The sequence below is a fragment of the Acartia tonsa genome, chromosome 1 (genome assembly GCF_053477335.1).
Source record: "Acartia tonsa isolate MP-2025a chromosome 1, ASM5347733v1, whole genome shotgun sequence".
Lineage (NCBI taxonomy): Eukaryota > Metazoa > Arthropoda > Copepoda > Calanoida > Acartiidae > Acartia > Acartia tonsa.
In genome coordinates this window covers 46,682,750-46,709,886 of record NC_137260.1, presented here as the reverse complement: position 1 = coordinate 46,709,886, position 27,137 = coordinate 46,682,750, and the positions used below count along the sequence as shown (strand labels likewise).

Genomic DNA, 27,137 nt, shown 5'->3' with positions numbered 1-27,137 from the left:
AAAATATAAAAACCCTGATGTACGCAATTTTAACACACACACACACAAACCTTAAAAAAACAGGGATTTGAAATCATTCTTCCTCCAAGAAAATTTTATCAATTATTTTTTTTTTACTTTTTACATTATTTGATGTTTTTTTAACTTTTAAATATTTTACTTTATATAATTTGTATTAAGGTAGAATATGGGTATATTTACCCCTGATTAATTGGTTTCCACATTATTACGACTATCCTTTAACGAAAGCTTTTTAATTCAACCTTGCTACGAAGCCTTGTGTGATGCTAGGGTAATTGAGTTCTTAGGGAACCACACTTATTACATAATATTATCTTGAGTTAGAAAGGTTTTAAGCTATAAACAGACTTATACAATTAGATATGTCAATATCCTTAAGTTATTTATAATCTATATAATGGCACCTTTGAAATAAGCTCATATTATATCAAACCTATATTCGCCCTTTAAAATGAAAAAAAATCCAAAATTGATTGAATTGTTAAAAAAATTAAAACGTTTGATTTTCTGGTTTCCTAGTAGAAAGCTTTTGACAGATCTTAATCTTGATAAAACCCATTTTGTATATCTCAACATTTTTATTTTGTCTGAAAATCAAAATCTATTAATTTTAAGAGCGCAGATACTCTACAAAGTAGTAGATTGTATGAATGTTTGTCAGTCAGTGATGCAAAAGAAACGTCACGAGATCACTTGATTTTGTCCTAATGGTGTAAATACTGTTTTACCCGTAAATGTTAACACCCATCCACGATTTTAACACCCCCTTGAAACAAAATTAAGGGAGGTGAAAGGGGGGGGTGGTTAGCTTTTAGGAGGTGTGAAACTAAATTAATTAAGCGTCCTTTTCACATAAGATACTTATGTTTTAATTTAGTGATTCACATTGACACCCCTCTTAATTGTTTTAGGAAGGTATTTTTTGTGTGGGGCCGGGGGTGTAGACGGCTAACAAGGAAGGTTTAGTAGGATAGACCCACCCTCTTAATATAGACGGACAGACCCTGTTAATAGAGTAGCTGCGCTATTGAGATGGGTTTTATTTTCCTCTATTAAAATCATTGGATGTCACTAACTAAATTTGTATACTAAGGATTCTATAAATTGAGCGAAATAAATATTTTTTTTAATTAATCAATAAGCGGAAGGTCTTTAAATTTTGTTAATTTGAAAATGTATAGTGTTATAATTTGTTATTGAATTTGTTTATCTTATTTATTGGATTATTTGTATGTTCTTACCAGTTATACCATTATTATTACCTCGTTAAAACGTCATTCTTAAAAATTTTGTTAAAATATATATTTTGTATACATAAAACTTTAAAACCCAATAAATAATTAAACCTATCTTATTAGTATATTAATATTGGTTAACTAACAAGTACATTGACGTTTTATTTTTTTTTTAAATGAGAAGGTTAATTGATTTTTTTTCCCTAGAGATGGTTTATTTACCTTGTTGCTATCAGGGAGGGAGGGAACATTAGAATGTAAATTACACTGGTACCCAAAGTTGTATCAAAACTGTAAATCAATAATTTAATCTACAGCAAGGGTAAATTTGTTTATTATCATTGGTGAAATATTAATTTATCTTGCATTGAGGTATCCCTTGATATCACTGGTTGTTATTGATATGCATCCTTATTTGACTTGAATTCAAGATTTAACAAGATAATTATCAATTAACAATTCTCTGTTATTTCTTAGTATGTCAGTTTGTAGGGCTCGGCAGCAGCGCGTCAGCCGCATGTAAGCCTCCGTGAAATCGTAATAGTATGACTTTAAAATTCAGCTGGATGTCTAAACTTGTACCTTAACAGACAATCCACCTTTTCGGGGGGGTGTTATCTAACCACAATCGAGTTTTAATTTGAGGCTAATGCGCGGCTGCTGAGCCCAGGTTTAAATTGATGTTTTAATTGATTTGGCGGTGTTTTTGTAATGCATATAAGTTTGATATAATGGCATAAAATTGTTTGTAAAAAAAAGAGCGAATTCAAGAAGACGAACAAGGTAGGGAAGGAGGATGCAATGGACTGTAAATTACACTGGTACCCAAACTTTTCTAACTATTTTATCTTATTCACTGACTCAAACACTTTGGGTAATTTTATTTAATTTTCATTGGTTGGCTCAGAACTAATCTGCTATTTTGTAATTCCGTTTATCTTTATTGGGATTGTATATCAATTCATAAACTATGGTTATATCCCCTACGATTTTTGGTAATAGGAGATTTTTAAAAGCGAAGCTTTTCTATAATTAGGGTTGGTCCATCCGTCTGTCCAAGACGGATAGCTTTTTAGGCATGTTAGAATTATCCCATTCATTTCAAACTTTGCATGGTAATTCCTCTAGAAGTTAGGTACGATTTAGAAAGCGTAGCAACTCTGTAATCATTACCAGAATTTCCGTACATCCATTTTAAATATGTTGATCTTTTACTTTTTTTAACAACTAATTTTTATGTAATCATCCGATTGTTCTTATTTTTGTTATACTGATTCCTGGGACAACAAGAGGTTTTTAAAAAGATTTGCTCACAATTTTGCTTTGACTCTTATTCATTTATATTCTGATTATTCAGTTCTGACACTATACAAGTGTTAATGTCCGTTTGTCTTACAGTTTCAGAGCTTCGCTTTTATGGATGTTGTCATCCTTGTTTATATATATTTACAAAACAAACCAATGTATTATACAAGAAAAGATCATATTAGAATGAATGATCAGCGATGGGAAAAGATTTTATCAGTTTATTTTTTTTAATTAAACCCACTCATTCCAGATTTTTTGCCTTATCTTTAAATTTAGGAATCTAAAGAAAAGTAAATGTAAATGTCGTATTTTGAAAATGGCTTTTGATAGGTTATTTTAGGTTATATTGAGTTAGGTGATTGCCCCACAGGGTTAGGACCACGCCGGGTTAGACCCCCCGCAGGGGCTAGAAATAGGAGAAAAGCTTCTGTGAAAATTGAAACGCCCCTTAAGGGGCGTTGCCACGAAAGGTACTATACTCCATATTTCTAGTACCTTTCACTAAAGGGTACTTTTCCTAGAGGGTTCTTTAATCTTTAACCTAACCAAAACAATGCAAAATAAGTATTTAAAAAATATTTATTTGGTAGCGCAGCTACTAAAAAACTCTAGCTCTATATAAAGAATAAAAAATAGGTTATTTTGTCAGGGGCGCTCGGGAGGTGTTTACAAGCGCCTCAACTTTTATTTATCCCTTTATCTGATTGGGTACTTTTTGAAGAGATGTTGACACCACTATCTAAACCATATACCAGCCCAAGGGTTTTAAAAGCAAGAACATGAATTGACTATGTCGTAAACCAAGGAGGAAAACTGACAAACTAATACAAAGCTTCCCCACTGCATGCTCACATTTACGATAAATTACTGGACATCTGCACAAATTACAAATTATACATTATACATTAACAAATAAGTTGGTTGGAGTCAAAATGAAAATGTTACTATTTTTATGATTGTTTAATAAGGATGACAACATTCATAAATAGCTAAAATCATAAAATTAAAACAGTGCATTATACAGAATAAAGTGCTATTATGTCAGGAGATCATTTCAGTATACATATGCCCGATTGACCGATTATCATTGAAATTTGTGTATTGGATATTCTTCCGTATGAAATCTTCATACAAAAATTCAGCAGTCTATCTTGACTAGCAGAGTAGGATATAATATTTAAGATGGAAGGACAGAAAAAAGTGAGGTGTTATAGTGTTGGTTTGCTACTAACAAAAATGTTTAATAGTTATTTCTCGCATCGTATTATAAACAGCTTTCCGCGGGGCTTAAAAAACTGGTTTTAATCTTATAATTTTATATTCGTAGAAAGCTGGATATAATACGATGCAAGACATAGTTTTTTCGTATGGATGAGAACCGGTTCCTATTCACTGGATTCGAATGAATACGAGAAAACAAAAACTAAAATAACAAACTCATGAACATTGAACAATTAAATCAAAAATATACATGTCGTACTTTCATGCTAGTCATTGATAAATAGAGCGGTAGAATTTTATCTATAAAGGACAAGATAGTTTAAATAATTATCTAACTTTTGCGTACCTTTACATAACTAGGAAAAATTACAGAATGTCTGCGTATTATGACATGTAATGTTTGGACACAATTTTGTAAGGTGTACTAAAAGGCCCTAATTTGAATGAAATATAAAATTTGGTTAGTCAACAAGGCAAAGTAAAAAAAGTAAGTTATTCAAGTACTTTTAGCATAAATATTTTAAATGCCTTTTTATTAAAAATACTGTAATTTTGTAGGAAGCTTAGCAAAAATATGTCGATAGATGTACATCCCAATGATGTTAAACAAAATTACTTCTCCAGCAGATTAAAATTCGTGGTTAAAACGTTTAAACACTGAACTTAATGATCCAACCAAACAGAATTCAATAAAGACCCCAAAGTTGTTAATCCAACGAATAAGGAAACGTTATTGTAATACTTTGGGGACTAGTGCAATAAACAGCTCATTGTCCCCTCTCTCTCTCTCTGAATAAAAGTACACTATGATGCTTTTCAAAATTTAATTATAACTATCTTGCAATAACTTTGGCGAAAAAGTCTTCACTATAAATGTCAGAGGATATTTGCAAAATATTTAATTTCAGTTTGGTAATAAGAAAGTTTGCATAAGTTTGAACTTGTCTGTATACTTACATGATTTGTTATTCAGAATTTCAGACAGAGTTTTCGGAGACAGCGTAAAGTGGCACCAAAATGACGTCATACAATAAAGTTGACCAATGAGAGGTCAGTATACACAATAATTGGCTAAAATGGTAAAATTTATACTGGCCACTCATTGGTTATTTTATCGTATGACGTCATTTTTTTGTGCTTGTTTATGCTGTCTCAGTTTTCATAATACGGTTTAATTTGAATCAAAAGTTATGTTTGACAGGGAAAAGACTATTGCCGATAAATTGAAGTATATACCCAATGATGATACACAAAATTACTTCTTTTGTAGATTAAAATTGGTGGTTGAACCGTTTGAGATCTCAACTTGATTAACCAATCAATCAAAATTCAATATAGTCCCTAAAGTTGTTAAGACAACGAATAAGAAAACGTTATTATAAAACTTTGGGGACTAGTGTAATAAACAGCAAATTGTCCCATCTCTCTCTCTCTCTCTCTCTCTGTGATTTTTGTTGCTTTTTTATTGGCTAGAATATAAAAACAAACAGAACTAACTTTTTATTATATAATAAATTTGAAAATATTTAAATGATTGTAAAAAAATATGTTATTTTTAGTTGTATTGGTTGATAACCATAAGTTTCAGATTGAACATAGATAAAAGAATTAAACGTTTTGCAACAAGGTTTTAATGTTTTTGCTCAATTATATTGTACATCTCTATTTTTATAAGTACGGCCTTTTTTGTTGCAAAGCTTCTCTATTATAGGTGTTCTTTGTATGGAGCCAGGCAAAACAATTAAACAAATTAGAATAGAAAAAAATATGAATTGATTGATGTTGAAGAAATGCTTGCTTATGATATAGAACTTTGTTGTTATAGGAATCGTTTTAAAAATTAGATGAATCAGATAATATTTTATGCAAAAAAATATAGTTGCTACACTAAAGTGCACCTAACTTTTACAGAAATCGCATTGCAAAGTTTGAAAACGATAGGACAATTCTAACATTCCGTTAGGTGTGAAAAGGGACAGACCCTAAATAAAGAAAAGCTTTTAAAAAGTTTATCTACTATTATAAAAAAAACCTCTTATGTCTAATTTATATCTTTTAACTGTTTATCAATCATGTCTTTCTTTCAAAAATCAAATTATAAAGCAATATTTAATAGCTTAATAAAGTTGTTGCCTTTTACTTTCTTTCCTTCAAATCTCAGCTGAGTTTAATTACATGTTACACAATATCAAATAAAAAAATGGAATTAAGAAAATCTTTCTTGGAAACCATTTCAATTGTCTGTTTTCTGTTAATCTTTTAAATTAAACAGTACACTAAATATCACTTTTAATACTTAATACTTATTTTTATAACGTTTTTTTAATCATTTCACGTAAGTCTAACCCTATAACAAACTATATATAACTGATGCGACTTTTTTGTTATAGTCAAGTCTATCTAAAAACACACGACTTTCACTATTTTCAGTTTTACTTACTTTACTTATCCATACAGTAGTGTGACAGTAGAGTATAGGGCTGGGTTCTGCTGAAATATACTGTGACACTACTCTATAAACAACTTTTAAACCGTTCTAGCAATTATTATATGCTATACGGTAAATTTTTGGACTTTTACTGTTAGAATTTTCCCCTGTAGCTCTGTGGTTCATACGATTTCTCTACAAAAGTTTCAAATAGTGTACATAATTGGTTTTTAACTGAACATGTAATTAATTTTCCAGTCAGATTTCGAAAATATCCGGTTTTAACCATGCTAAAAAATCATGTATAACATCAAATAACAGAACATTTTCACGAATATTAAAATAAAAAACATGAAATTAATACCAGTTTTGTTATCCTGGGCTAACAAACCCTATTTTAATCATTTCAAATTTTTTAATATCCGCGAAAAGCAGTCTATGATACGATGCGATAAATAATAGTTATTTCTCACATCGTATTATAAACAGCTTTCCGCGGATATAGAATGTACAATTATAAGATTAAAACCAGTTTTTTTAGCCCCGAGGTGCCGAAGGCATGGACTAAAAAAACTTGTTTTAATCTTATGATTGTACATTTTTATATTCGTAGAAAGCTGGATATAATACGATGCTAGACATAGTTTTTTCGTATGGATGAAAACCGGTTCCTATCCACTGGATTCGAATGAATACGAGAAAACTGTTTCTTCCTAGATTAGTTAGGATAATAATGAATGTCAATAAATTAAATAGTCAAATAGAATACCGAATACAACTAGTTTTGCACAAAAAAGGATTATAAGTAATTTACTAATTTTCATAATATTTTAGATTAAGATTACTTTCATCGGGGCTATGACTTTTAAATAAGAATAAAAACGTCCAAAGAAGCGTGACTTAACATATCACACAAAGCAGTAAAGCTTTCATTAAAAAAATGACTATCATGAAAATATTTAAATGATCTACTTAACTTTAACTACGAAGTATATATTTGCTACACCTATAATATATTATCTAAGTTTCGTGGTGAATCACTATATATTGTCACTTAATATATAAGAATAGCTGTTTGTTTAATCAAAACAAACGTGCAAAACTAAAAAAGCAATTATATAATACACGTGTATGTAAAGCTGCCATTGAGATCTTAATCAACTTTTGCCTTTCAAATTAAGAGTTGGTGGTGGTGATTAGTTTGACCCAAATCGTGCCATGTTCATTAATACCTACTGTAACTTTTTTAGCTTCTGAAATGTCAACAGTATTTCAATGGCTAATCAAGTTCCACATACATTCAGATAATATTCATGCAATTAAAGTGTTATAAACTAAACTCGAATACTGGCCATGTGTGTAGAAATCACTTGATATATGTAGTTCTGTTATTTGTACACTTTCAGATACTGTTATATAGAAATCTCTGTTTGTGCTGCCTTTTCATTCTAAAAAAGATAACTGATGGGGGAAAATGAAATTTTTATATGGTTAAAAATCCGCAACTCATCCTTTTTGGAAAGTTATGATTTCTTTTCAGTTTTGCAGCTAGGGGTATTGTCCTATTATTCTGGTGTTCATACAGAACAGTGTATTAGAGTATATCTTGTTATTCTCTCACTTTTATTTTTTACCAGCGGCTACTACCAGCGGCATAGAGGCCTCTAGGGGTACTTGAGGTGGTGGGGAGTTGAAATTTAATATCTTAGTTTCTTAAAGAAAAAGTAAAGAAAAATATTTTGTGTGGGGAGTTCACATGTAACCTTCCAGGACCTATAAGAAGCTGCATTGTTAAAGATAACCATGTTAGTTCAGCAATTAGCGAGATCTTTCGATACAGACACACACAGATCCTTAATACTGTTATTTAGACATAATAAAAAATGAATCTATGTCTTTTTTTATTACGATACATTACTATCTACAATTTAATTTCAATCTACCTAATAACCAGAATTTTATTTTTTTTTTATTTTGAACAATAATAACATCATCCATAAAAACAAAACTCAACAAATAAGAAGTTTTAATGAATATTAAGTGACCGCGCAGTTATTAAATAATATTACAAAAATTACATTTAAATCATTAAAAAAAATACTTATGCACAGGATACTTTATGTAGACTCACCTACATTATGAGAGTTGATCTTTAGATATTCTTCAGTTAAGTTTCTGCCTAATTGTACTGAGAATCTATTCTATGATTAAAGTTAAAACTTCCAGACGGTTGGAGGGATTGATCCAAAATATAGAGATTTTAAAATTGTTTTTTTTTATTTTTCAAAGTAATCAAATAAACATAATTGAAATAAGGTATTGTGCACTTGTGCACTGCGGGAAGGGGCGTCGCAATTAAGTGAACAGTTTTGACAAGATATTTAGGGATAAGACAATGGATAATTAAAACAAATCCTTTTGTATATTGATGGTTGAATATTTTGGCTACTGCTAGTTTTAACCAATTAATCAATATTTTGTATTTAAGTATCCAAAGTTTTTAGCTAACAAATACGAGAACGTGCAAAATTACGTGAAGTGTCTCTCCTTTCTCCCTGAGTTTTAATAAGCTTTAACAACAAGATACTACACTTAAAGTATATAAAAAAAAAGGCAGAGACGTTGTCTTCCGTCCGTCTATCAAACTATCGCGTCAGAGTACAATGAACATTTGCTTTAATTATTAATTAATTTGTCCGTTTGTAAATCTAAGATTTTATATGCTTACTAACTTATGGATGTTTTTTATCCTTATTTCTTATTTTTAAACTTTTAGTTAGCTTTCATCTTTAAAGGAGAAAAGTGCAACTGTTTTAGACATAAATTAAATTATTTACTTTCTTTTTAAATTACTAAAATTTTAAAACATCCAAAGACTTAAATTTAATAATAAAAAAGGATGACAGCATCCATAAGTAGCGATGTTCAAAAATTATGAATGGATATCGGAAAAAAATACTATAAAGCAGTGTCATACAATAAACATTAATCATGATAAAATAGGGAAATCACGAAAACTTGAAAATCTAGGAATCGATCTAGCATGCAACTTATAGACAAATCTTAATGAAACTTGATAAAAATATGTAGATTATGAGCATATTAAATTCCTGATAAATTCATCCGCAAATCCTGCATAGGAATCGAGAAAACCATAGAAAACCTAAAAATCTAGGAATCGATCTAGCACCCAAACTAATAAAAAAAAAACGTAATAAAGCTTAAGGAAAATATATAGAATGTAAATTTAAGCAATCCCTGAAAATTTCAGCCCATTATCTTAAAAAGGAGTTGAGAAAATAACGAAAACATGAAAATCTAGGAATCGATCTAGCACCCCAAACAACAGACAGATGGACAAAACAATGTATAGATTAGATGGACATATGTGATAAGAATCTTCACTAAAAATTTCAGCTGTCTATCTTTTATAGGAGCTGAGAAAATCACGTTTCCCCCACTTTGTCTCAGACGGACGGACAGACGGACGGACATTTCGAATTATAGAGTAGCTTCGCTACTAAAAAAATGCCGGATCATGGAAAGAAAACATGCTTGTCTGCCTTTACCTTATGAATTCACTAATTGCTGGACTTATACGGTTATCTTTTACAGTGAAGCTTTTTATAGATCCAGGGAAGGTTTACCTATATCCTTTCAACAGAATTAATGGTAGAAAAATTACCCTATTTTTTTTACTTTTCTCCTATAACCTTAAAAATAAAGTGGAGGGTTGACTCTCCTCTACCTGCTAAAGATTTATATATTGACTCAACCGTATTTAAAAAATGCGCCCATACGTGAAATAAATATTTACGTTTTGAATGTACCCAAAGAAGCAGAATTAAACTGATTATTATTTTGCAACTGCAATGTCCATTGAACAGAGAATAAGGATTATGGCACTTGAAAAAACTGGAAACCAAGACTTTTTATTTACTATACCTATAATTATCAATGCACTCTTACTCTAAAAGAGATTATTTGTTGACAGATTTTAATTATCTTAATTGATTTGTTCATTCGTACAAGCTTGGCTTTTTAGGGTTTTGCCATCCTTGTTATAACTGAAATTTAATACAAATTGTTGAAACACATGTGGCAAAGACTGCCAACTAACGTAATCTGTTTTTGTAATTCTTTAATTGTTGCAGCCAAGCTTAGTTTTATAACAAAGCTTCTATATATGTCATGTATATGGCTCTGGTGGGCTTGAATATAAAAAAGGCTATTTTTGGCCCAAAATAAACGATATTTTGTACATGTTATGTCAATAAAGCCACTGTGCAAGTATCAAAAATAATTCAACATACATCAGTAGAATACTATTATGTCGAAAATAAGTCAGTTATGCTCACTTTTTTTCAACGTTGACATGAATTATGTTTAAATGATATTATGTTAACCAAGCATACTTTTATTCAATGCCATATAGTCGACGTAAACCATGAGAAAAGTTAAACTACAGAATATTTTAATATGTTAATTTGTATTATTCGCTACTATGATGAATGATTTCCTTGGTATAATTGTTTAATTATCATTGTAGCCTAGTGTATTTTTCTTATTAATCTATTTACTTCATAATGTTATTAAATAAACTAGTGCATCGTCACTAACCTTCGGGCGTTTCGCCGCCAGCCGTTTTAGTGTTTTTTATAGCAGACATACAGACAGATATATTTGTAAACATTTCTGCTTAGATGTATTTATTCTCCAAAAAGGTTAAATATTTAGCTTATAAGTAGACTAATTGAGAGTAAGTTTAGAATTGGCGCCTAGCCTCTAGCCCATAGGGGCTTCCAGGCCAGGGGCAATTTATACGGTTCTTTAGTTAGCGAATCCGAGAACCCTACATAAGAAGCTCTACTGTAAAAGAGAACCATATAATTCGCCACAGAAAAACAGACAGGCAGAAAATATTTTGTTACTTTTATATAAAAAGTTGTAAACATTAATTCAAGATATCTCAATCATTTTCCTACTATAATTTTGTAAAATCCATCTTTTTATTGCAGTGTTTAATCACTGGTAGCAATTTGTTTAGATAACGTATTACTTTGTAAGCAACGCAGCAACTCTTTTGGTCTACTTTATATGTAATGCCTTAAAAAAGAAGTTTTTTTTAGTGGCTCTGAATGAGAAGGGGAAGGAGGGATCTTGGACAAAGTAGCCTCGGACAAAGTAGCCTCCGGACAAAGTAGCCTCCTAAGGAAAGTAGCCTCCATTGTTAATAAAGGTCATGGCCGCAGCGCTCGGCCCCCTGACCTGCCTAGCCGCGGGCACTCGGCCCCCTGACTTGCCTAGCAGCGGGCGCTCGGCCCCCTTGCCTATAACCCAACCCAACACAACCTAAAACTAGCAAAAACAATGTTAAAAATTGTAAAAACAAAATTAAAACTTGTAAAAATCTACCAACCTCTTTTTGTAAAATCAACGAAATTTTAAACCATCTATGTATTAACAGTTGAAGATATTTTTTGCTTAAATAAATGTCCTGAGGATAACATAGGTTACCGCTGTGGCCATGACCTTTATTAACAGTGGAGACTACTTTCCTTAGGAGGCTACTTTTCTTAAGTAAAAGTCCCGAGGCTACTTTGTCCGGGTGCTACTTTGTCCGAGGCTATACTTTGTCCAAGATCCGGGGATAGACCTTACTACTTTTCATAAAAGTATTATCAAATTTGAAAAAAATTATCACAAAATCTGATTATCAATAGAAGGTGAGATGGTCGGGTTTACTTTGTAATCATATCTACAGAGTAGATGCGCTACTAAAAACAGGGGAGAGAGCGTAAGAAGACAAAAGAGGGTGGAAGGCAGAGTTGTGGCATTCTCTTAAATTGGTCACTACATCACTTTCATTAAGGATATAATAATTATGGAGAAAACATCTCACTTTACCACCCTTGACAGGGTCAATATCCCTCTGATACAGTAGATGGTAGTGCCAAAAGTTAAAATTAAGGGGGGGGGGAGAGAATAAAATAAATTGCCCATTTAAAAAAGCTTTCATTTTGTTCATAGAATAGGACACTTTGTTACATTATCATCGCTAAAGTGCGCTAACTTTGAATGATGGTATGATGTTATCTCCACATATAATAAATCCATTATTAGACCACTCTCTAGAACAACCATCATGATGTTATCTCCACATATAATAAATCCATTATTAGACCACTCTCTAGAACAACAATCATGATGTTATCTCCACATATAATAAATCCATTATTAGACCACTCTCCAGAACAACCATCATGATGTTATCTCCACATATAATAAATCCATTATTAGACCACTCTCTAGAACAAGCATCGCCACTGCGCTAACTTCCTTATTTTGCCTAATTTAAGTGCAATATATTAAAAGGTGTCCAAAAAATATTTGATTCAAAATCATGTTTGCTGTAAACGATTTTGAAGAAAATTCTAAAGGATTTTGATCTAATAAATCGTATTAAATTAGGCTTTTTCGAATTTTCTGAAGCAAAACGAAGAGAATGAAAGTATATAATATTAAGTTTAGTGAAAGATAGAAGCCTTTTTAAACCTCGAAAACTTTTTAAAAGCTTTTCAGTCATAGGGTTAATTTTATTTAAACAAAAATCAAGTTTTTTTCAGGTTAGCTCTGTTATAATTTATTCAGAGAACGTATTTTTTTGGACACCCTGCGAAGATAAGGACAGATTTTATTGAACATATAAAACCATTTTGTGTATCACAGTCATTACTTTTCTGCTACAGCTGAACAGTTGACAAAGAAAATAATATTAGTTTGATGTGAAAAAAGTGATATTATTTTTGTTTGTGTGCAAAAATGCCACGTATTTCATCTGGTAAAATAGATTTTAATTGCAGTTCTTTTTAAAAGCGAGGTTTTTCTATAATTATTAAATGCATAGCTTCTATAATTAGGATCGGGTTCGTCTGTAACCGGATATCTCAACTAATAAATTTAGGCATGTTAGAATTGTCTTATCGATTTCAAACTTGGAATCGTAATTCCTATAAAAGTTAGGTATGAATTCCAACGCGTAGAAACTCTATAATCGTTACCATTAATTAGAACATACTGTTTTTTAATTTTTTGTATGATTTAATTATCCTGTAACAGTTTTTATTTAGTTCTGACACATTACAAGTGTGAATGTTCGTTTGTCCTACCGTTCCAGAGCCTCTCATCTTTTATAGTTATTTGTTTGTCTGTTAAGATCTCGTTAACCACTGATTTTATTAAAGAAAAGTCCGTATCTAAAGACATGTCAGAGCTTTCTTATAAAAATGAATCTTTTCTTTTTTATTTCTAGGAACATTTTGCATAACATCCGAGGTTTGTTGAATTTTTATTTATATACTTGTACTAGCTCCTTTACGTAAATTTTTTTCGTTAAATAATTTTTGGTATTACATATTCTGATTCTCACTATCTAAATTAGCTAGTTTAAAAAAACCAATTAAATGTTACTGAGGCATGTATTTCCTTTAATGAAATCCTGTTTGTCTACGTATTTCATACTATTTATGCAGTGTTTTGATAAGATTTAATTGGTGATAGTGAGAATGAAATTAAAATCTTAAATCTCCTTAAATCCAGTAGGTATAACTAAAGTAATAAATATTCATCTTGCTGCATTTGTAATCAAATTTTTAATAAGCTGGGAGGAAGAGGACATTGGACGGTAAATTACACTGGTAACAAAAGTTTCAAAGCCACGTATTACATATTTTATTTGTTTACTCAAAAACTATGTATTCTTTTTTTTCATTTTAATTTTTTGGTTCCAAATTGATAATGTCCAAACTATTCAACCAATAATATTAATCCTTATAAGAGGTTCTTTTGTATGTAATCATTGGGTACGTTCAAGTGGATAAAACCGGTCATAAGTAGCGAAGCATAAAATTTATAGAGAAATCTTATCAAAGTATACAGAATCTAAGTCAATGGTCCTGTGAAAGATTTCTTAAAAAGTAATTTTATGCAGTTTACTTTTAAATAAGAGAAGTTGATGCTCATTGGTTACAAGAATCAAGAAATTGCAGAATCCCTATTACTTGAAGTAAAATTCAGCAATTTCTCCTATATAAACACTGTTTATGAAACAGATCGACAAACTTAATGAGATTATTATTAGCTCCGGGAATCTTCAATAGAAATGGAGAAAATCGCGGTAACCCCAAAAAGTTTTGGTCGGACAGACAATATAAAACTTGGAAACTATAAAAGGCATATTTTGAACTTCTGTTATGAAATGACAAATAAAAGTTTGTTATATATCTATTTATTCCAGAAAGAATGTTGATTCTAACACTTTTTGGCCTTAGAGTTTTACATTTATTTTAAAGATTGTAATTATCATAATAAACCAAGAAATTTTTATTTTGGATGCACTTTCATATAAAATAATGAAAAATCACAGCGCGTTTGACTGACTAACAGAGTGAATTATATAGTAGCTTCCGCTCCGCTACTAAAGTTACTGATACTTTTGAAAAAAAATTATAAAAAAATATTTGTCATATTTAATTACAAAAATTAGTGAAAATCATCGTCTGAATATAATCATTGGCAAAATATTTATATAAAAATCTTTTTGATGTTTGAATTGTAAACAGATATATTATATTATTCTATATTTTTTGCAAAAAATCTAAGAAACCGAATTAAAACAAACAAATCCTAGAATTTATATAATGTTGGCATCAAATCTCTAATGAGCGCCGCTACCTTTTAAAAAAAATTTCAGCGACGTGATTTTTTTTGCTGGCAAGATCTAAAAATCGGTGGTTTTACCTAAAGTGACTTTTGAAATCCCCAACAACTCCTATTATTTTAAATAAATTAAAAATTGTGGTTTCCTAAACCTAACCCCTGCGGATCTCTAACTCTGCTAGGCTACCCAGTACCCAATAATATAACCTGACTTAACCTAAACTGATCTTAGTAATAAACAAACCTCTTTTTCAAAAATAAGTGGGGGAGGTTATCACTCGGGTACTTTGTGCGAAATGGCTAAAAAAAACGGTTAGGTGCTTTGGATGATACCTTTTATACCTAGGCAAAGTAACGCGTTGATTATTAACTTGCTTTAGCTGTGCTGCTTATGGACCAAATTGTTTTTGTTTCTAGATGATTTAACACAGTAAAAGTAATACAAAAACATACATCTAAAATTTTCAAGTTTGCGCGCCAAACAAGCAAATTAAATGTGTTAATTAGATTTAGTATATCTCACATGTTGTCTTGGGAAAGATCATTTGGTTTACTTCACATTAACGGACAATTGTTCTTGAAAATAAATTAGGGCTCGGCAGACGCGCATAGGCCTCCGATTTAAACCCGTTTGGGTGCTTGAACAATTTTAATGAACGGATTGTTCAGATGTTCTTACATCTAGTTTCTTTTTAAAGTTATGATAATTAAATTTGCCTGTGGCTTATTGATGGCTTATGAGCGGCTGCCGAGCCCTGGCTTATAACTTTACTCAAAAAATCAGCCATGTGACGTTATTAAAATGAGGGATTATCCATCTCTATTTTAGGGTTTTTTATCCCACTTCCTCTCTCATTTCCCTCCTTTTTATGACGTCACATGGCTGATTTTTGAACAGTTTCGCTGGGTGGAAGAGAGGTTATGTGATAATTCTATGTGATGAAAAGTAATGTTTACAACGATATAAATAGTTATTAGTAGCGAAGCTACTCTATAATTCACTTTGTCCGTCCGTCCGTCAGTCAGTCCGTCCGTAACGCTATGGGGGAAATGGGATTTACTCAGCTCCTATAAAAGATAGAATGCTGAAATTTTTTGACAACATTCCCATTATTAAGGAGCACAATTGACTATAAAACATCATTTGCGATCAGACCGATTTTAAGCAGGTTTTAGGCTATTTTTATATTTTTCACATTTTTCTCCATATCTTCAGTGTTTATGGTCCGATTTTCAAAATTTTTTCAGTTACAGATATCAAAATTAAATTTCCTGTCGTTTAAAGAAACAATCATGAAGGCCAGACTGCCTTTTTAGCAGGTTTTAGGCTATTTTTATATTTTTCACATTTTTCTCCATATCTTCAGTGTATGGTCCGATTTTCAAAATTTTTTCAGTTATAGATATCAAAACTAAATTTCCCGTCTTTTAAAGATGACAACCATGACGGCCAGACTGCCTTTTCAGCAGGTTTTAGGCTGTTTTTTTATATTTTTAACATTTTTCTCCATATCTTCAGTGTTTATAGTCCGATTTTCAAAATTTTTTCAGTTGTAGATATCAAAATTAAATTTCCCGTCTTTAAAGGAAATAACCATGACGGCCAGACTGCCTTTTTGGCAGGTTTTAGGCTATTTATAAATATATTTAACACTTTTTTCCATATCTTCAGTGTATATGGTCCGATTTTCTAAATTTTTAAAGTTTTTAAGGATATTAAAATAAAATTTTTTGTCGTTTTAAGAAAACAACCATGGCGGCCAGACTGCTTTTATCAGGTTTTTGGCTATTTTTATATGTTTTACATATTTCCCAATATGTTTATTTTGATCCAATTTTCAAACTTTTATGGGATATCAGTATCAAAATAATTTTTCCCATTGTTATGAGCATCTTTAATATAATTTACTTTGACCATCGTCATCATACAAAATAAAACAAGGTTTCATATTTATTTTATCCAATAAATCTATTCTTGATTTTAGTAAAAACCTTTTAAATCTACCTGTACGTATTTCCATCTACGATTTTTTGTGCTTCGCTACTTATGGATGTTGTCATCCTTGTTTTTAAATTCTAACAGTTTGTTTTCAAGAATATTTTTCTGTTTCTCTGATAATATAATGATGTTCATCATATGTAATTAATCTTTTTTTAAGTGTAATTAAACATTTTTATGATCTATAGTTTTGTTATAGTTTATTGTGTTAATTAATAGTTTTCATGTGTTTCAAGAGTGGACTTGACAAAGATAATTGCATCCAATGGTAGTAAAGATTTTTTAAAAATAAATTCAGTAATTTTGTGGCATGTAGGAGAACAGGTATCTTTAGTGATACGACAATAGAATTATTGATGCACATCCTAGTGATCAGTAAAAAATATGCTCCTTATACAGGGTGCGCCACATAAATCCGGACTTTTTTCTAATGGCCATAGCACCAAAACTACTTGACCAATCATGACGTTTGACCACACTATAAAAAGCTTAGGTAATTACCTTTTTGCCCTTAAAAATTTTTGGACGATGGAGGCCTTGTTTTCCGAGCTGGCAGCGCTTATGTTTAACATGGCAGAATCGAATTGCGCTGATAGTTTACCCTGGATTCTCGACTAAGGCCCACTAAATCTGACCTCAGCCCATCTGTAGGTGAGGTAGAGTTATGCAACTTGCTGGGGATACTGTTAGATACATAAGTAAGACAGTCGAAAAGACTAGAGCTCTCTATCTGAAATGGCTTGGCCGTAGTACTCCATTAAAGTGAAACGAGGCAGATTTTGAGATGTCAAAAACGTCAAAAATTGTGAAAATTCGTGAAAATTTCTCCGTTCTTGACTACAAAGGCCCATTTGTAACCTTAAAACTATGTGTTGCGATGATAACCCTAGCTTAATCTTTATGCCATTTCCAAAAAGGTATTAAACGTTGTTCTAGCTTAATTGTGGCCCAAATGAGAGCCGCCGTGTTGAAGGGTAGCTTGAAAGATGGGTGAATTTGGATCCTGCAGTTACTCACGTCCATAAGGAGATATGGCCTCCCAGCAGCCCCGATCTTCAACTAATTGACTTTTGGGCCTAAAGCACGAACCAATAGACGCGCCCATGCCACAAAAACCTCCCTCATTGCAACTATCAAGGAGAACTTCGCCAGCTTGGACAGGGACATTGTGACCAGGATCGGGGGGCGGTTCAGGGGGCGGGTAGAGGCGGTGATTGAGGCTTGTGGCGATTTTATTAAATAATCTAATAGTCATATACCTAGTTTACTTCCCAGTTTTTAAAATTCAATAAAATCTTTAAAATTGACGATTTTATGTTCATTTGTTTAAAAATAAGAAAAAGTCCGGATTTATGTGGCGCACCCTGTATAGTTTAATATTATTTGTTTAAAAGGTTGGCCACTTCTAGATTGTACCATGCAATCAAGATTTAGTAAAAGTTTTTAAGTAAAAAGGGTGTTTGTAAAACTTTGGGTAACAGTTTAATTTATAGTCCAATGTCACTCACTATCTGGGGATATAGTTTAAATAATAAACTAAAAAAAGACCAACTAACAAATAATAAAATAGCTTTGCTTCCAATAACAAAGTGATTAACGGAAATGTTATCCTTAATGTTGTTTTTTATCAAAAGTAATAAATGATGAAAATCAAAGAGTGTTTAGGATATCTGTCTGTCTGTCATTGTGTGTTACTGTCTGTAGCTAAGGCTCCCGCTAACCGCTTCATCGATATGATTCTCCTTCAGAGTGAAAATTTCTATAGGTCCAAAGGGTGTTTACTCTCCTCAAACTTTGAAACCCCTCATTTTATCCCCCTCAATAAAATGAATACATTAGATTATAACCTTTAAAAAGAGCTTGGAAAGGCTAGAGGCCTTATGGGTAAAATATATTATGAGGCCGAAAGAGGTTTGTATTGGCATATATGTACTTTTTTCCTTTTTAGTAGCAACGCATGTCGCAAACCATTTCCAGGTAACTGTTTATAGAGTAGCAGTGCAACTTGAAAATTAGTTTAATTTACATTTTTTTAGGAAAGAGTGTTTACGTCTGTACTGTGGGATGTCTACTAGCCATTTTCTTCCTCTACACAGTATTTTTCAGCCAACAAAATAAAAGGTAAATGGCCTAAAAAATGGTCTAAAATTTTAACATCAGACGATAGGAAAAACGATTACTTGTGAACTATCAAAACTCAATAAGCAGAATATTAATTTATAATTTTAAATTTGCGCATTTCAAAATTCCTTAAATACGTGATTCTGTTTAAGGACATACTTACATTTTTAGGATTAATTTTGCACCTTCTTGTCATAGAAATCACCATTTAAAATAATCAGATTAATAGGATAATTATATCCTGCAAAACATCAAAAAAGTAAAATCAGCATAATTAAAAAGTCTTTCATATGTGATACTTAGACTTTTTATTTACATTCTAATTTTAACCAAGCAAACATTGACAACTCTCTCTTAAATTGTGAAAGGTTAAAACCAATTTATAAATCATATTTTACTAGAGTTATAACAATGACAAAGCTAAAACTGTATTTAACAAAATATCAGGGCTCAGCAGCCGTACATAGGCCAGAAATACGCATATGGACAAATGATAGCCCGTTATGTAGACTTAAAAATAAGCTGTATGGTGACGTTATAATTTTTAAATTTTTGTGTTTTACACAAATTCCTGTTATGCCTTAATTATCCCTCACCTCCCCAACCTGACCTAAAGTAATAAACAAACAAAAAACCATACCCTCTTATTACAAATTTCAAACAAATAAGTGGGTGGTATCAGTACTTAACAAAGTATTTCTTGTGAAAGTACCAAATTATTTATGCTTCAAAACAGGTTTAAAATTGGCGGCTACTGTGAAGGTGCCGAGCCTTACAAAATATTAACTTACATGACCACATCATTGTAAAACTATTAATTATAAACTATAGTCATAAAACGTTCAAATCTTTTCTACAATTATGGTCTTTATGTTATTGCTTTATATATTTTTAGACAAGAATAGTAATTTTTCGTATCATATTAAAGTCAAATTTCCGTGGATAGTAAAATAAAAGGGTCGATGTTTTTAGCCAACAAAAAAGGAATACACAACATATAAAGAAATTAGGCAATTTTATATACCTCAATTTAGATTGTATCTTTTGTATTGTAGTGGTCTGTATCCACATGTATTAGAGCTAATATGTATCTCTAATATTTAGATTATATCATAACGGTCTGTATCCACATGTATTAGAGCTAATATGTATCTATTTAGATTGAATCGTAATGGTCTGTATCCACATGTATTAGAGCTAATATGTATCTATTTAGATTGTATCATAGTGGTATGTATCCCCATGTTTTAGAGCTAATATGTATCTCTAATATTTAGATTGTATCATAGTGGTCTGTATCCACATGTATTAGAGCTAACATGTATTTCTAATATTTAGATTGTATCATAGTGGTCTGTATCCACATGTATTAGAGCTAACATGTATCTCTAATATTTAGGTTGTATCATAAAGGTCTGTATCCACAATCCACATGTATTAGAGCTAATATGTATCTCTAATATTTAGATTGTATCATAGTGGTCTGTATCCACATGTATTAGAGATAATATGTATCTCTAATATTTAGATTGTATCATAGTGGTCTGTATCCACATGTATTAGAGCTAACATGTATCTCTAATATTTAGGTTGTATCATAAAGGTCTGTATCCACAATCCACATGTATTAGAGCTAATATGTATCTCTAATATTTAGATTGTATCATAGTGGTCTGTATCCACATGTATTAGAGCTAATATGTATCTATAATATTTAGATTGTATCATAGTGGTCTGTATTCACAAGCATTAGAGCTAATATGTATCTCTATAATTTAGGTTGTATCGTAGTGGTCTGTATCCACATGTATTAGAGCTAATATGTATCTCTAATATTTAGATTGTATCATAGTGGTCTGTATTCACATGCATTAGAGCTAATATGTATCTCTATAATTTAGGTTGTATCATAGTGGTCTGTATCCACATGTCTTAGAGCTAATATGTATCTATTTAGATTATATCGTAGTGGTCTATATCCACATGTATTAGAGCTAATATGTATCTATTTAGAATATATAGTAGTGGTCTGTATCCACATGTATTAGAGCTAATATGTATCTATTTAGATTATATCGTAGTGGTCTATATCCACATGAATTAGAGCCTATAGATGAAGATGAAGCCCCTCGGTGAGTCACAAATTGTTTTCCGCTGAAATCTTTAATGTCTATATTATTCTAATTAATTAAAAACAATGTATTCAGTGCAATAATTAAGAACAGTGAATAACAAATTAATTCTGTTCAAAAAAATATATGAACTTCAAAACCTGCCAGCTGCCAAATGTTTCAATGTCCGTATTATTCCAGCTCATCGTTATAAGCGACATAAGAAGGCCTTATGAATGATCTGAAATAGCCAAGATCCAACTATGTACAGGAAAAGTCTTTTATTATAATAAGTATTTTTCGCTCATTTATGTGTGCTTTTTTTGCTTACACAACATATACGTTTAGCCACTTGGCTGCCAACAGCGTTCATAGATTTTTGGAGATAATCGATACCAGGAACATTTTACCGTAAGCTTACCCTAATCCGAATACGCGTTTTTTTTTTAAATTTTCTAACGTGATATATGTGCCTAACTGGCTTTACTCTTACTTTTGTATATGTAAATTTCTTGATATAAATTATCATTTTCTTTAGGTTTGAATTTGATGGAAGCCGGGTAGACGACAATAATTTCTCATAAGAGAAACTTAATATACTGCCTCCGACTCATTCAACTGAAAGATTTTCATGTAAAATATTATATTAGCATATTTTAAAGAAATTTAGAAAAAATATTTCATTTTTATAAAATGATAATTTTTTTACAGAAATAAAGCAATATTAATTGACAATGTTTATTCAAATGTGTAGAGTGATTACAAAATTATTACAAAAGTTTTAATAAATAAGAATAAAAATGTTATTCAAAATTATTTTTATTATTATAACAAAGGTTCAGAATTTAATACCATATTATATTATACTGCCTCAGCCACCCTCATTTTGATTGTCGCTGTTAGAATTGGTTGAGTTCCATTGCTCTTACTCACATACACACTGAAACAAAGTCAGGTTATTTTTGGGGAGATTTTTATACAGTAAAATATCTCTGCACTCACAGAGATATAAAGGGATAAGACAATGGCCAAATAATTTATGTACATCCCCAATTATCTTACACAAAATTATCTCTTCTGTAAATTACAATTAGTTGTTGAATGAAACGTTTGGACACCCAACTTAATGAGCTATCCAATCAATTTTCAATAAAGTCACCAAAGTTGTTGAGCCAACAAATAAAAAATTATTATAAAACGTTTAGGACCAGTGTAATAAAAAAACCTTTGTCCTCTCTCTATCTGAATTATATTTCATTCTTAGAAATCAACACAGCCAAATTTGATGTAAATTGTCAAGATTACCAAATTATTATTTTTTTTATTGAAAATATGATTTAAAAACACTTACATGATATCATCAGAAATTCCCATATCTGATATGACCTCAACTAGAGTTTCAAACGCATAGTTGAGTCCAGGGACTAGCATAGGTACCAGTATTGCAGGCTTGTCAATCTAATAATATAATAGAAATTAGATTGTTTAGTTTGGAAATAAGTATATACACCACAGGGTTTTCATTCAGAAAGAAATGCATTTGTATTATTCATACAACTAATCTTAGAATGAGTGATATATATGGTGGCTAATTCTAAAGGTTGTTCAGGTTAAGTGTGGCAAATGTGAAAACTTGTAACTGCGGCTGAGGTGGGCTTATGCTGCTAATGGCTAAGGTTGAAGCTGAGGCTGAGGCTGAGGCTGACAAGCCCTGTCATGTATTCCTTGATTAAAATACAGTGATATTGATAGCACACTTGGAACATAATTTTCATGTCAACATTTATACCAAAACTCTTAAATGAGAAGGCTTGAAAAAAGTGAAAAATATATTCTAAGAAGCCTGTTATTTTTTGTGTAGTCTAGTTCTTTACTGCCGCATTTTTGAGACTTATTGTCATTATTTATTAAAATCATTGAACAATTCCTATTTCCTAAATATAAATAAATTATTATTTAACTTATCTTTATAAAAGGTAAATAAAAGTTAAATGAAGTATGATTAATTCTATGAATGAAAAGAAAAATATATATTGGTTGCTATTCACTTAATTTCATTCATCTAACAAATAATATATTTTATAATTAAACTTAAACAAATCAGGACTTTGAAATTTTAAATAATTATTATGTATACCATTTTAGACACCGATAAAAATGCTTTAATTAACAAGGATGACAACATCCATAAAAGCAAAGCACTGAAACGGTAGGACAAACCGACATGAACACATACAGGGTGAGTCAGAAAAAACTGAGTTTTTCGATTTTCAGAAACAACCAGAAGGAATATAGAAAAAATAATTATATGTCCTTGTTCTCTGTACAAAAGCACATCAAACTTGTAAAAGGTGTTTTTCATTATCTCTAAAAATGCGGCCTCTATGATAGGTGTATGGTGTCAAAAAATGCCTTGTGTGAAAAATGTTGATCAAGAAAAATTAAAATAACTCATTTATTTTGTATACAAAAAATCTTAAAATTTCAATATTTATTTAGAAAAAGGTCTAAGAAAAGTACTTTAATGAGTTTTAAAGGTGAAATGCTTTTTGGCTCCTCACACAAGCATTTTTAGAATACTGCAATTTGACATTTTTTCATATTTCTTGATTGTGATGCATGTGGTTTAAAAGAATCTTCTATAATAACCTAGCTTATAGTAAAAAGAAAAAAAACTTTTTGTTTTGACAAAAAAATCTCTTAAGATAAAAAAGTTATCAAGGTTTGAATTTTTAAAATAAAAATGCCTTTTAGAAACCCCACCCTATTTAAATGAAGTTATTATAATGGATTATAACACACAAGTATAATTTGTCAAAAGGGGGCGGAGATTTTGGAGATTAAATCTAGTCTTGCACCAAATATTGAGGAAATTCAGGGGGAGGGGGAAGCAATTTAGGTAACAAGATGAAATATTTCCGGTCATGAGCTGGTTTTCCTGTCATGGGGTATTAAATCTTAACAATAGATTACAACAAAACGTTTGATTTATAATGTGATAATTTAATTTAAATAAATTGTATTTTTAAGATGTTAAATATTTACAATTTGTTGAATAAAAATTCTAATAATCAAAAAGTATGTTTGTTTATCTTTTTAGAATGGTAGACATTTTTTATTATAAATAAACCTACCCAAAAAGTACAAAATAATGGCCGAAAAAGTCATCACACACACTTTTTGAAATCTTTATGATCTAAAAAGCGCCGTTGTTTTCAGAGATATTCAAAAACACCTTTTCTAAGTTTAATGTATATTTTTATAGAGAACAAGAACCTATAATTGTTTTTTCCATATTCCTACTGGTTGTATCAGAAAATCGGAAAACTCAGTTTTTTCTGACTCACCCTGTATATAGTGTGAAAACTGAATAATCAGAATATAAATGTAAAAGAGTCAAAGCAAAATTGTAAGTAAATTTGTTGAAAAACTGCTTTATACAGGATAATGTTTATGGACATACTTACATATTTAGGACTTGATTATAGAGTTGCTTTGCTTATAACATTATACTTTGTTGTCCCAGGAATCAATATACCAAAAATCAGATCAATCGGATGATTAGATCACATAAAAATTTGTTGTTAAAAAAGTAAAAAAATCAACATGATTAAAATGGACGTACGAAAATTTTGGTAATGATCATAGAGCTTTCTTAATCGTACCTAACTTCTAAAGAAATCACCATGCAAAATTTGAAATCGATAAGACAATTCTAACATGCCTAAATTAACGAAAAAAGCTATCCGTTACGGACGGAACGACCCTAATTATAGAAAAGCTTTGCTTTTAAAAAGTGGATATTGTAGAATTTTTTAAAAATCTTCAATAGAGGGAATAAGAAACATATGTGCTAGTAAACAATGTTAATTAGAATTAACATATACTTAGGGCGAACTAGATATTTGTTCAGAACATGTGTGTTTATGTTAACTTACCTTATAAATATTATCATCAGCATAGAATGAGATGACCAGGTTTCTTGATGGATTATTCAGGCTTGTATTGGTCAGGCCTATGCTTAGTCGAAACATTGGCCCTAGGCCTAGAACCTAGAAAAAAAACAAGTGTAATAATGTTTACAAATGTTGTCTGTTATACAAAATTTGAAAAGTTTGCTTCTGTGACCTAATGAATGGCTTAATTAAATTTTGCACATATAGTTACCCCGCTGATAAAATAAAATTGTAATTAACCTTTATGCCAATTGTTTAATAAAGTCTTTGTTTCAGTACAAGCCAACCAAGTTATGTACTCTAAAATGCATACATAGATATACTTAGAGATTTAAATTTTGTACTATTTTAAGTTTCAACAGTTCACTTTCATGTACATGGTTTATTTCCTAATCTCAATCTTATTAAATTATTCTGTTATTCTTCTTCTTAATGATATACTTGTTCTATTAGGCTAAGACAGTTCTCCTTATGATAACTTTTAGAGCAGCTTCACTCCAAAACATATGTATAGACACAAATAAAAAAGCATGAGAATACATCAAACTTAAAGAGTAGATTCACAACAACACATATTTAATGAGATTCAATAAAAAAACAAGGATGACAACATCCATAGAAGCGAAGCACTGATACGGTAGGACAAACGAACATTAACACTTGTAAAGTGTCAGAACTGAATAATCATAATATAAATGTATAAAAGTCGAACGAAACAAAATTAGTAAGTACTCTGTTGAAAAACTGCTTTAATACAGGATATTGTTCAAGGACATACTTACATTTTAAGACTTGATTATAGAGATGCTTTGCATATAACAATGTACTTTGTAATCCTAGGAATCAGTATTCCCAAATTCAGAAAAATCGGATAATTTTATCACATAAAAATTTGCTCTTAAAAAAGTTTTTAAAAATCAACATGCTTAAAATTGACGTACGGACTTAGATTATAGAGTTGTTTCGCTTTATAATTCGTACCTAACTGCTATAGGAATCACCATGCAAAGTTTGAAATCGATAGGACAATTCTAACATGTCTAAATTAACGAAAAGAGCTAACCGTTACGGACGGACGGACCCTAAATATAGAAAAGCTTCGCTTTTAATAATAGAAATTATTTTTCTCTTAAGTTGCAAAGGTATAAATCTTAATTAATGTTATTGTAAAGTCAAGTATACTTATGTAATGCACATTAACATTTCATGTAATTTAGCTACTCTATAACTATTATATCTGTTACTATATATATTAACTAGCGGCTACTCCCCTAGAGGCCTCTAGTGGCACTTTAAATGTTTTTTTTATTTCATATATGTAAATATTTTCTATGTTGCGTTCAAGTCTTTACAAAAAAAATTTCTCGATTTTTTTGTGATTTCTCTTGGGAGGGTGTTGGTACCCTCCCCCAAAATAGTTATAAACCTTCCCGGGACCTATGAGAAGCTACCCTGTTAAGGAGAACCCGATCGGTTCCGCGGTTAGCGAGATCCTCTGATACAAACATACAAACACACAGACAAACAAATAGACATCCTGTTACTTTATTATAAGGATTGTGTTGGTATGTGTTTATTGTTGAATTTCAGTTTAATTTACATCATATTCAAGATCATAAAGAAACTATTAAAAGAGATTTTACATTGTTCTTTTGTGATAGTTCCTGTAATGAAATGTTAAATTAAGAAAAATAACAATTTTTCCTTTTCCGTTTTCAAACTAAAATTAAAAGTAAATGGTCGACCTTATCCCCCCTAAATACAAAAATGTCTCTATAGGTCTCTAGGGGGGCGTAGGCGCTGTAGTAGTACAAACGGTACTTTTATTTGTTTGTTGCATACAATTCAAATGGTAATTTATAGGTTTTTGTTCGTGATAATATCTGCGACAGTTTATGAGTTCTTATTATGTCAACCATTGTTTTCTTTTTGGTGCATAAAATATATAAAGTTCTGCATTAAACTATTAACAGTTAGATTTTAAAATTCTTTGTTTTCTGCAGGCTGGGTTAGCAATAG

At 30.8% G+C, this 27,137-nt stretch overlaps 2 protein-coding genes and 1 long non-coding RNA gene across 5 annotated transcripts in view; 1 reads left to right on the top strand and 2 right to left on the bottom strand.

The window, feature by feature from the left end:
- The window catches only part of LOC145322040 (uncharacterized), a 29,288-nt gene extending 28,684 nt beyond the window's left edge, over positions 1-604 (bottom strand). For both annotated transcript variants that reach the window (XM_080163798.1, XM_080163808.1), the window contains exon 1: positions 539-604. In XM_080163798.1, coding sequence (XP_080019924.1) covers positions 539-597 — 59 coding nt within the window. In that variant the 5' untranslated portion in view covers positions 598-604. The remainder of the gene's footprint in view (positions 1-538) is intronic.
- Positions 605-12,940: 12,336 nt separating this feature from the next.
- LOC145322029 (uncharacterized) lies at positions 12,941-21,897 on the top strand. 2 transcript variants are annotated; one of them, XR_013880495.1, is made up of 4 exons: positions 12,941-13,054; positions 18,967-19,051; positions 21,121-21,183; positions 21,701-21,897. It is a non-coding gene; the product is annotated as an uncharacterized LOC145322029 (long non-coding RNA). The 2 variants fall into 2 exon arrangements; XR_013880492.1 differs by lacking the exon at positions 12,941-13,054 and adding an exon at positions 15,449-15,479.
- BBS1 (Bardet-Biedl syndrome 1) overlaps positions 21,887-27,137 on the bottom strand; it is a 36,352-nt gene continuing 31,101 nt past the window's right edge. Inside the window, exons 16-18 of the mRNA XM_080163765.1 lie at positions 25,101-25,214; positions 22,514-22,620; positions 21,887-22,102 (exon numbers count right to left, since the gene is read on the bottom strand). Of these exons, the coding sequence (XP_080019891.1) occupies positions 22,024-22,102; positions 22,514-22,620; positions 25,101-25,214 (300 nt within the window). The 3' untranslated portion in view covers positions 21,887-22,023. The remainder of the gene's footprint in view (positions 22,103-22,513; positions 22,621-25,100; positions 25,215-27,137) is intronic.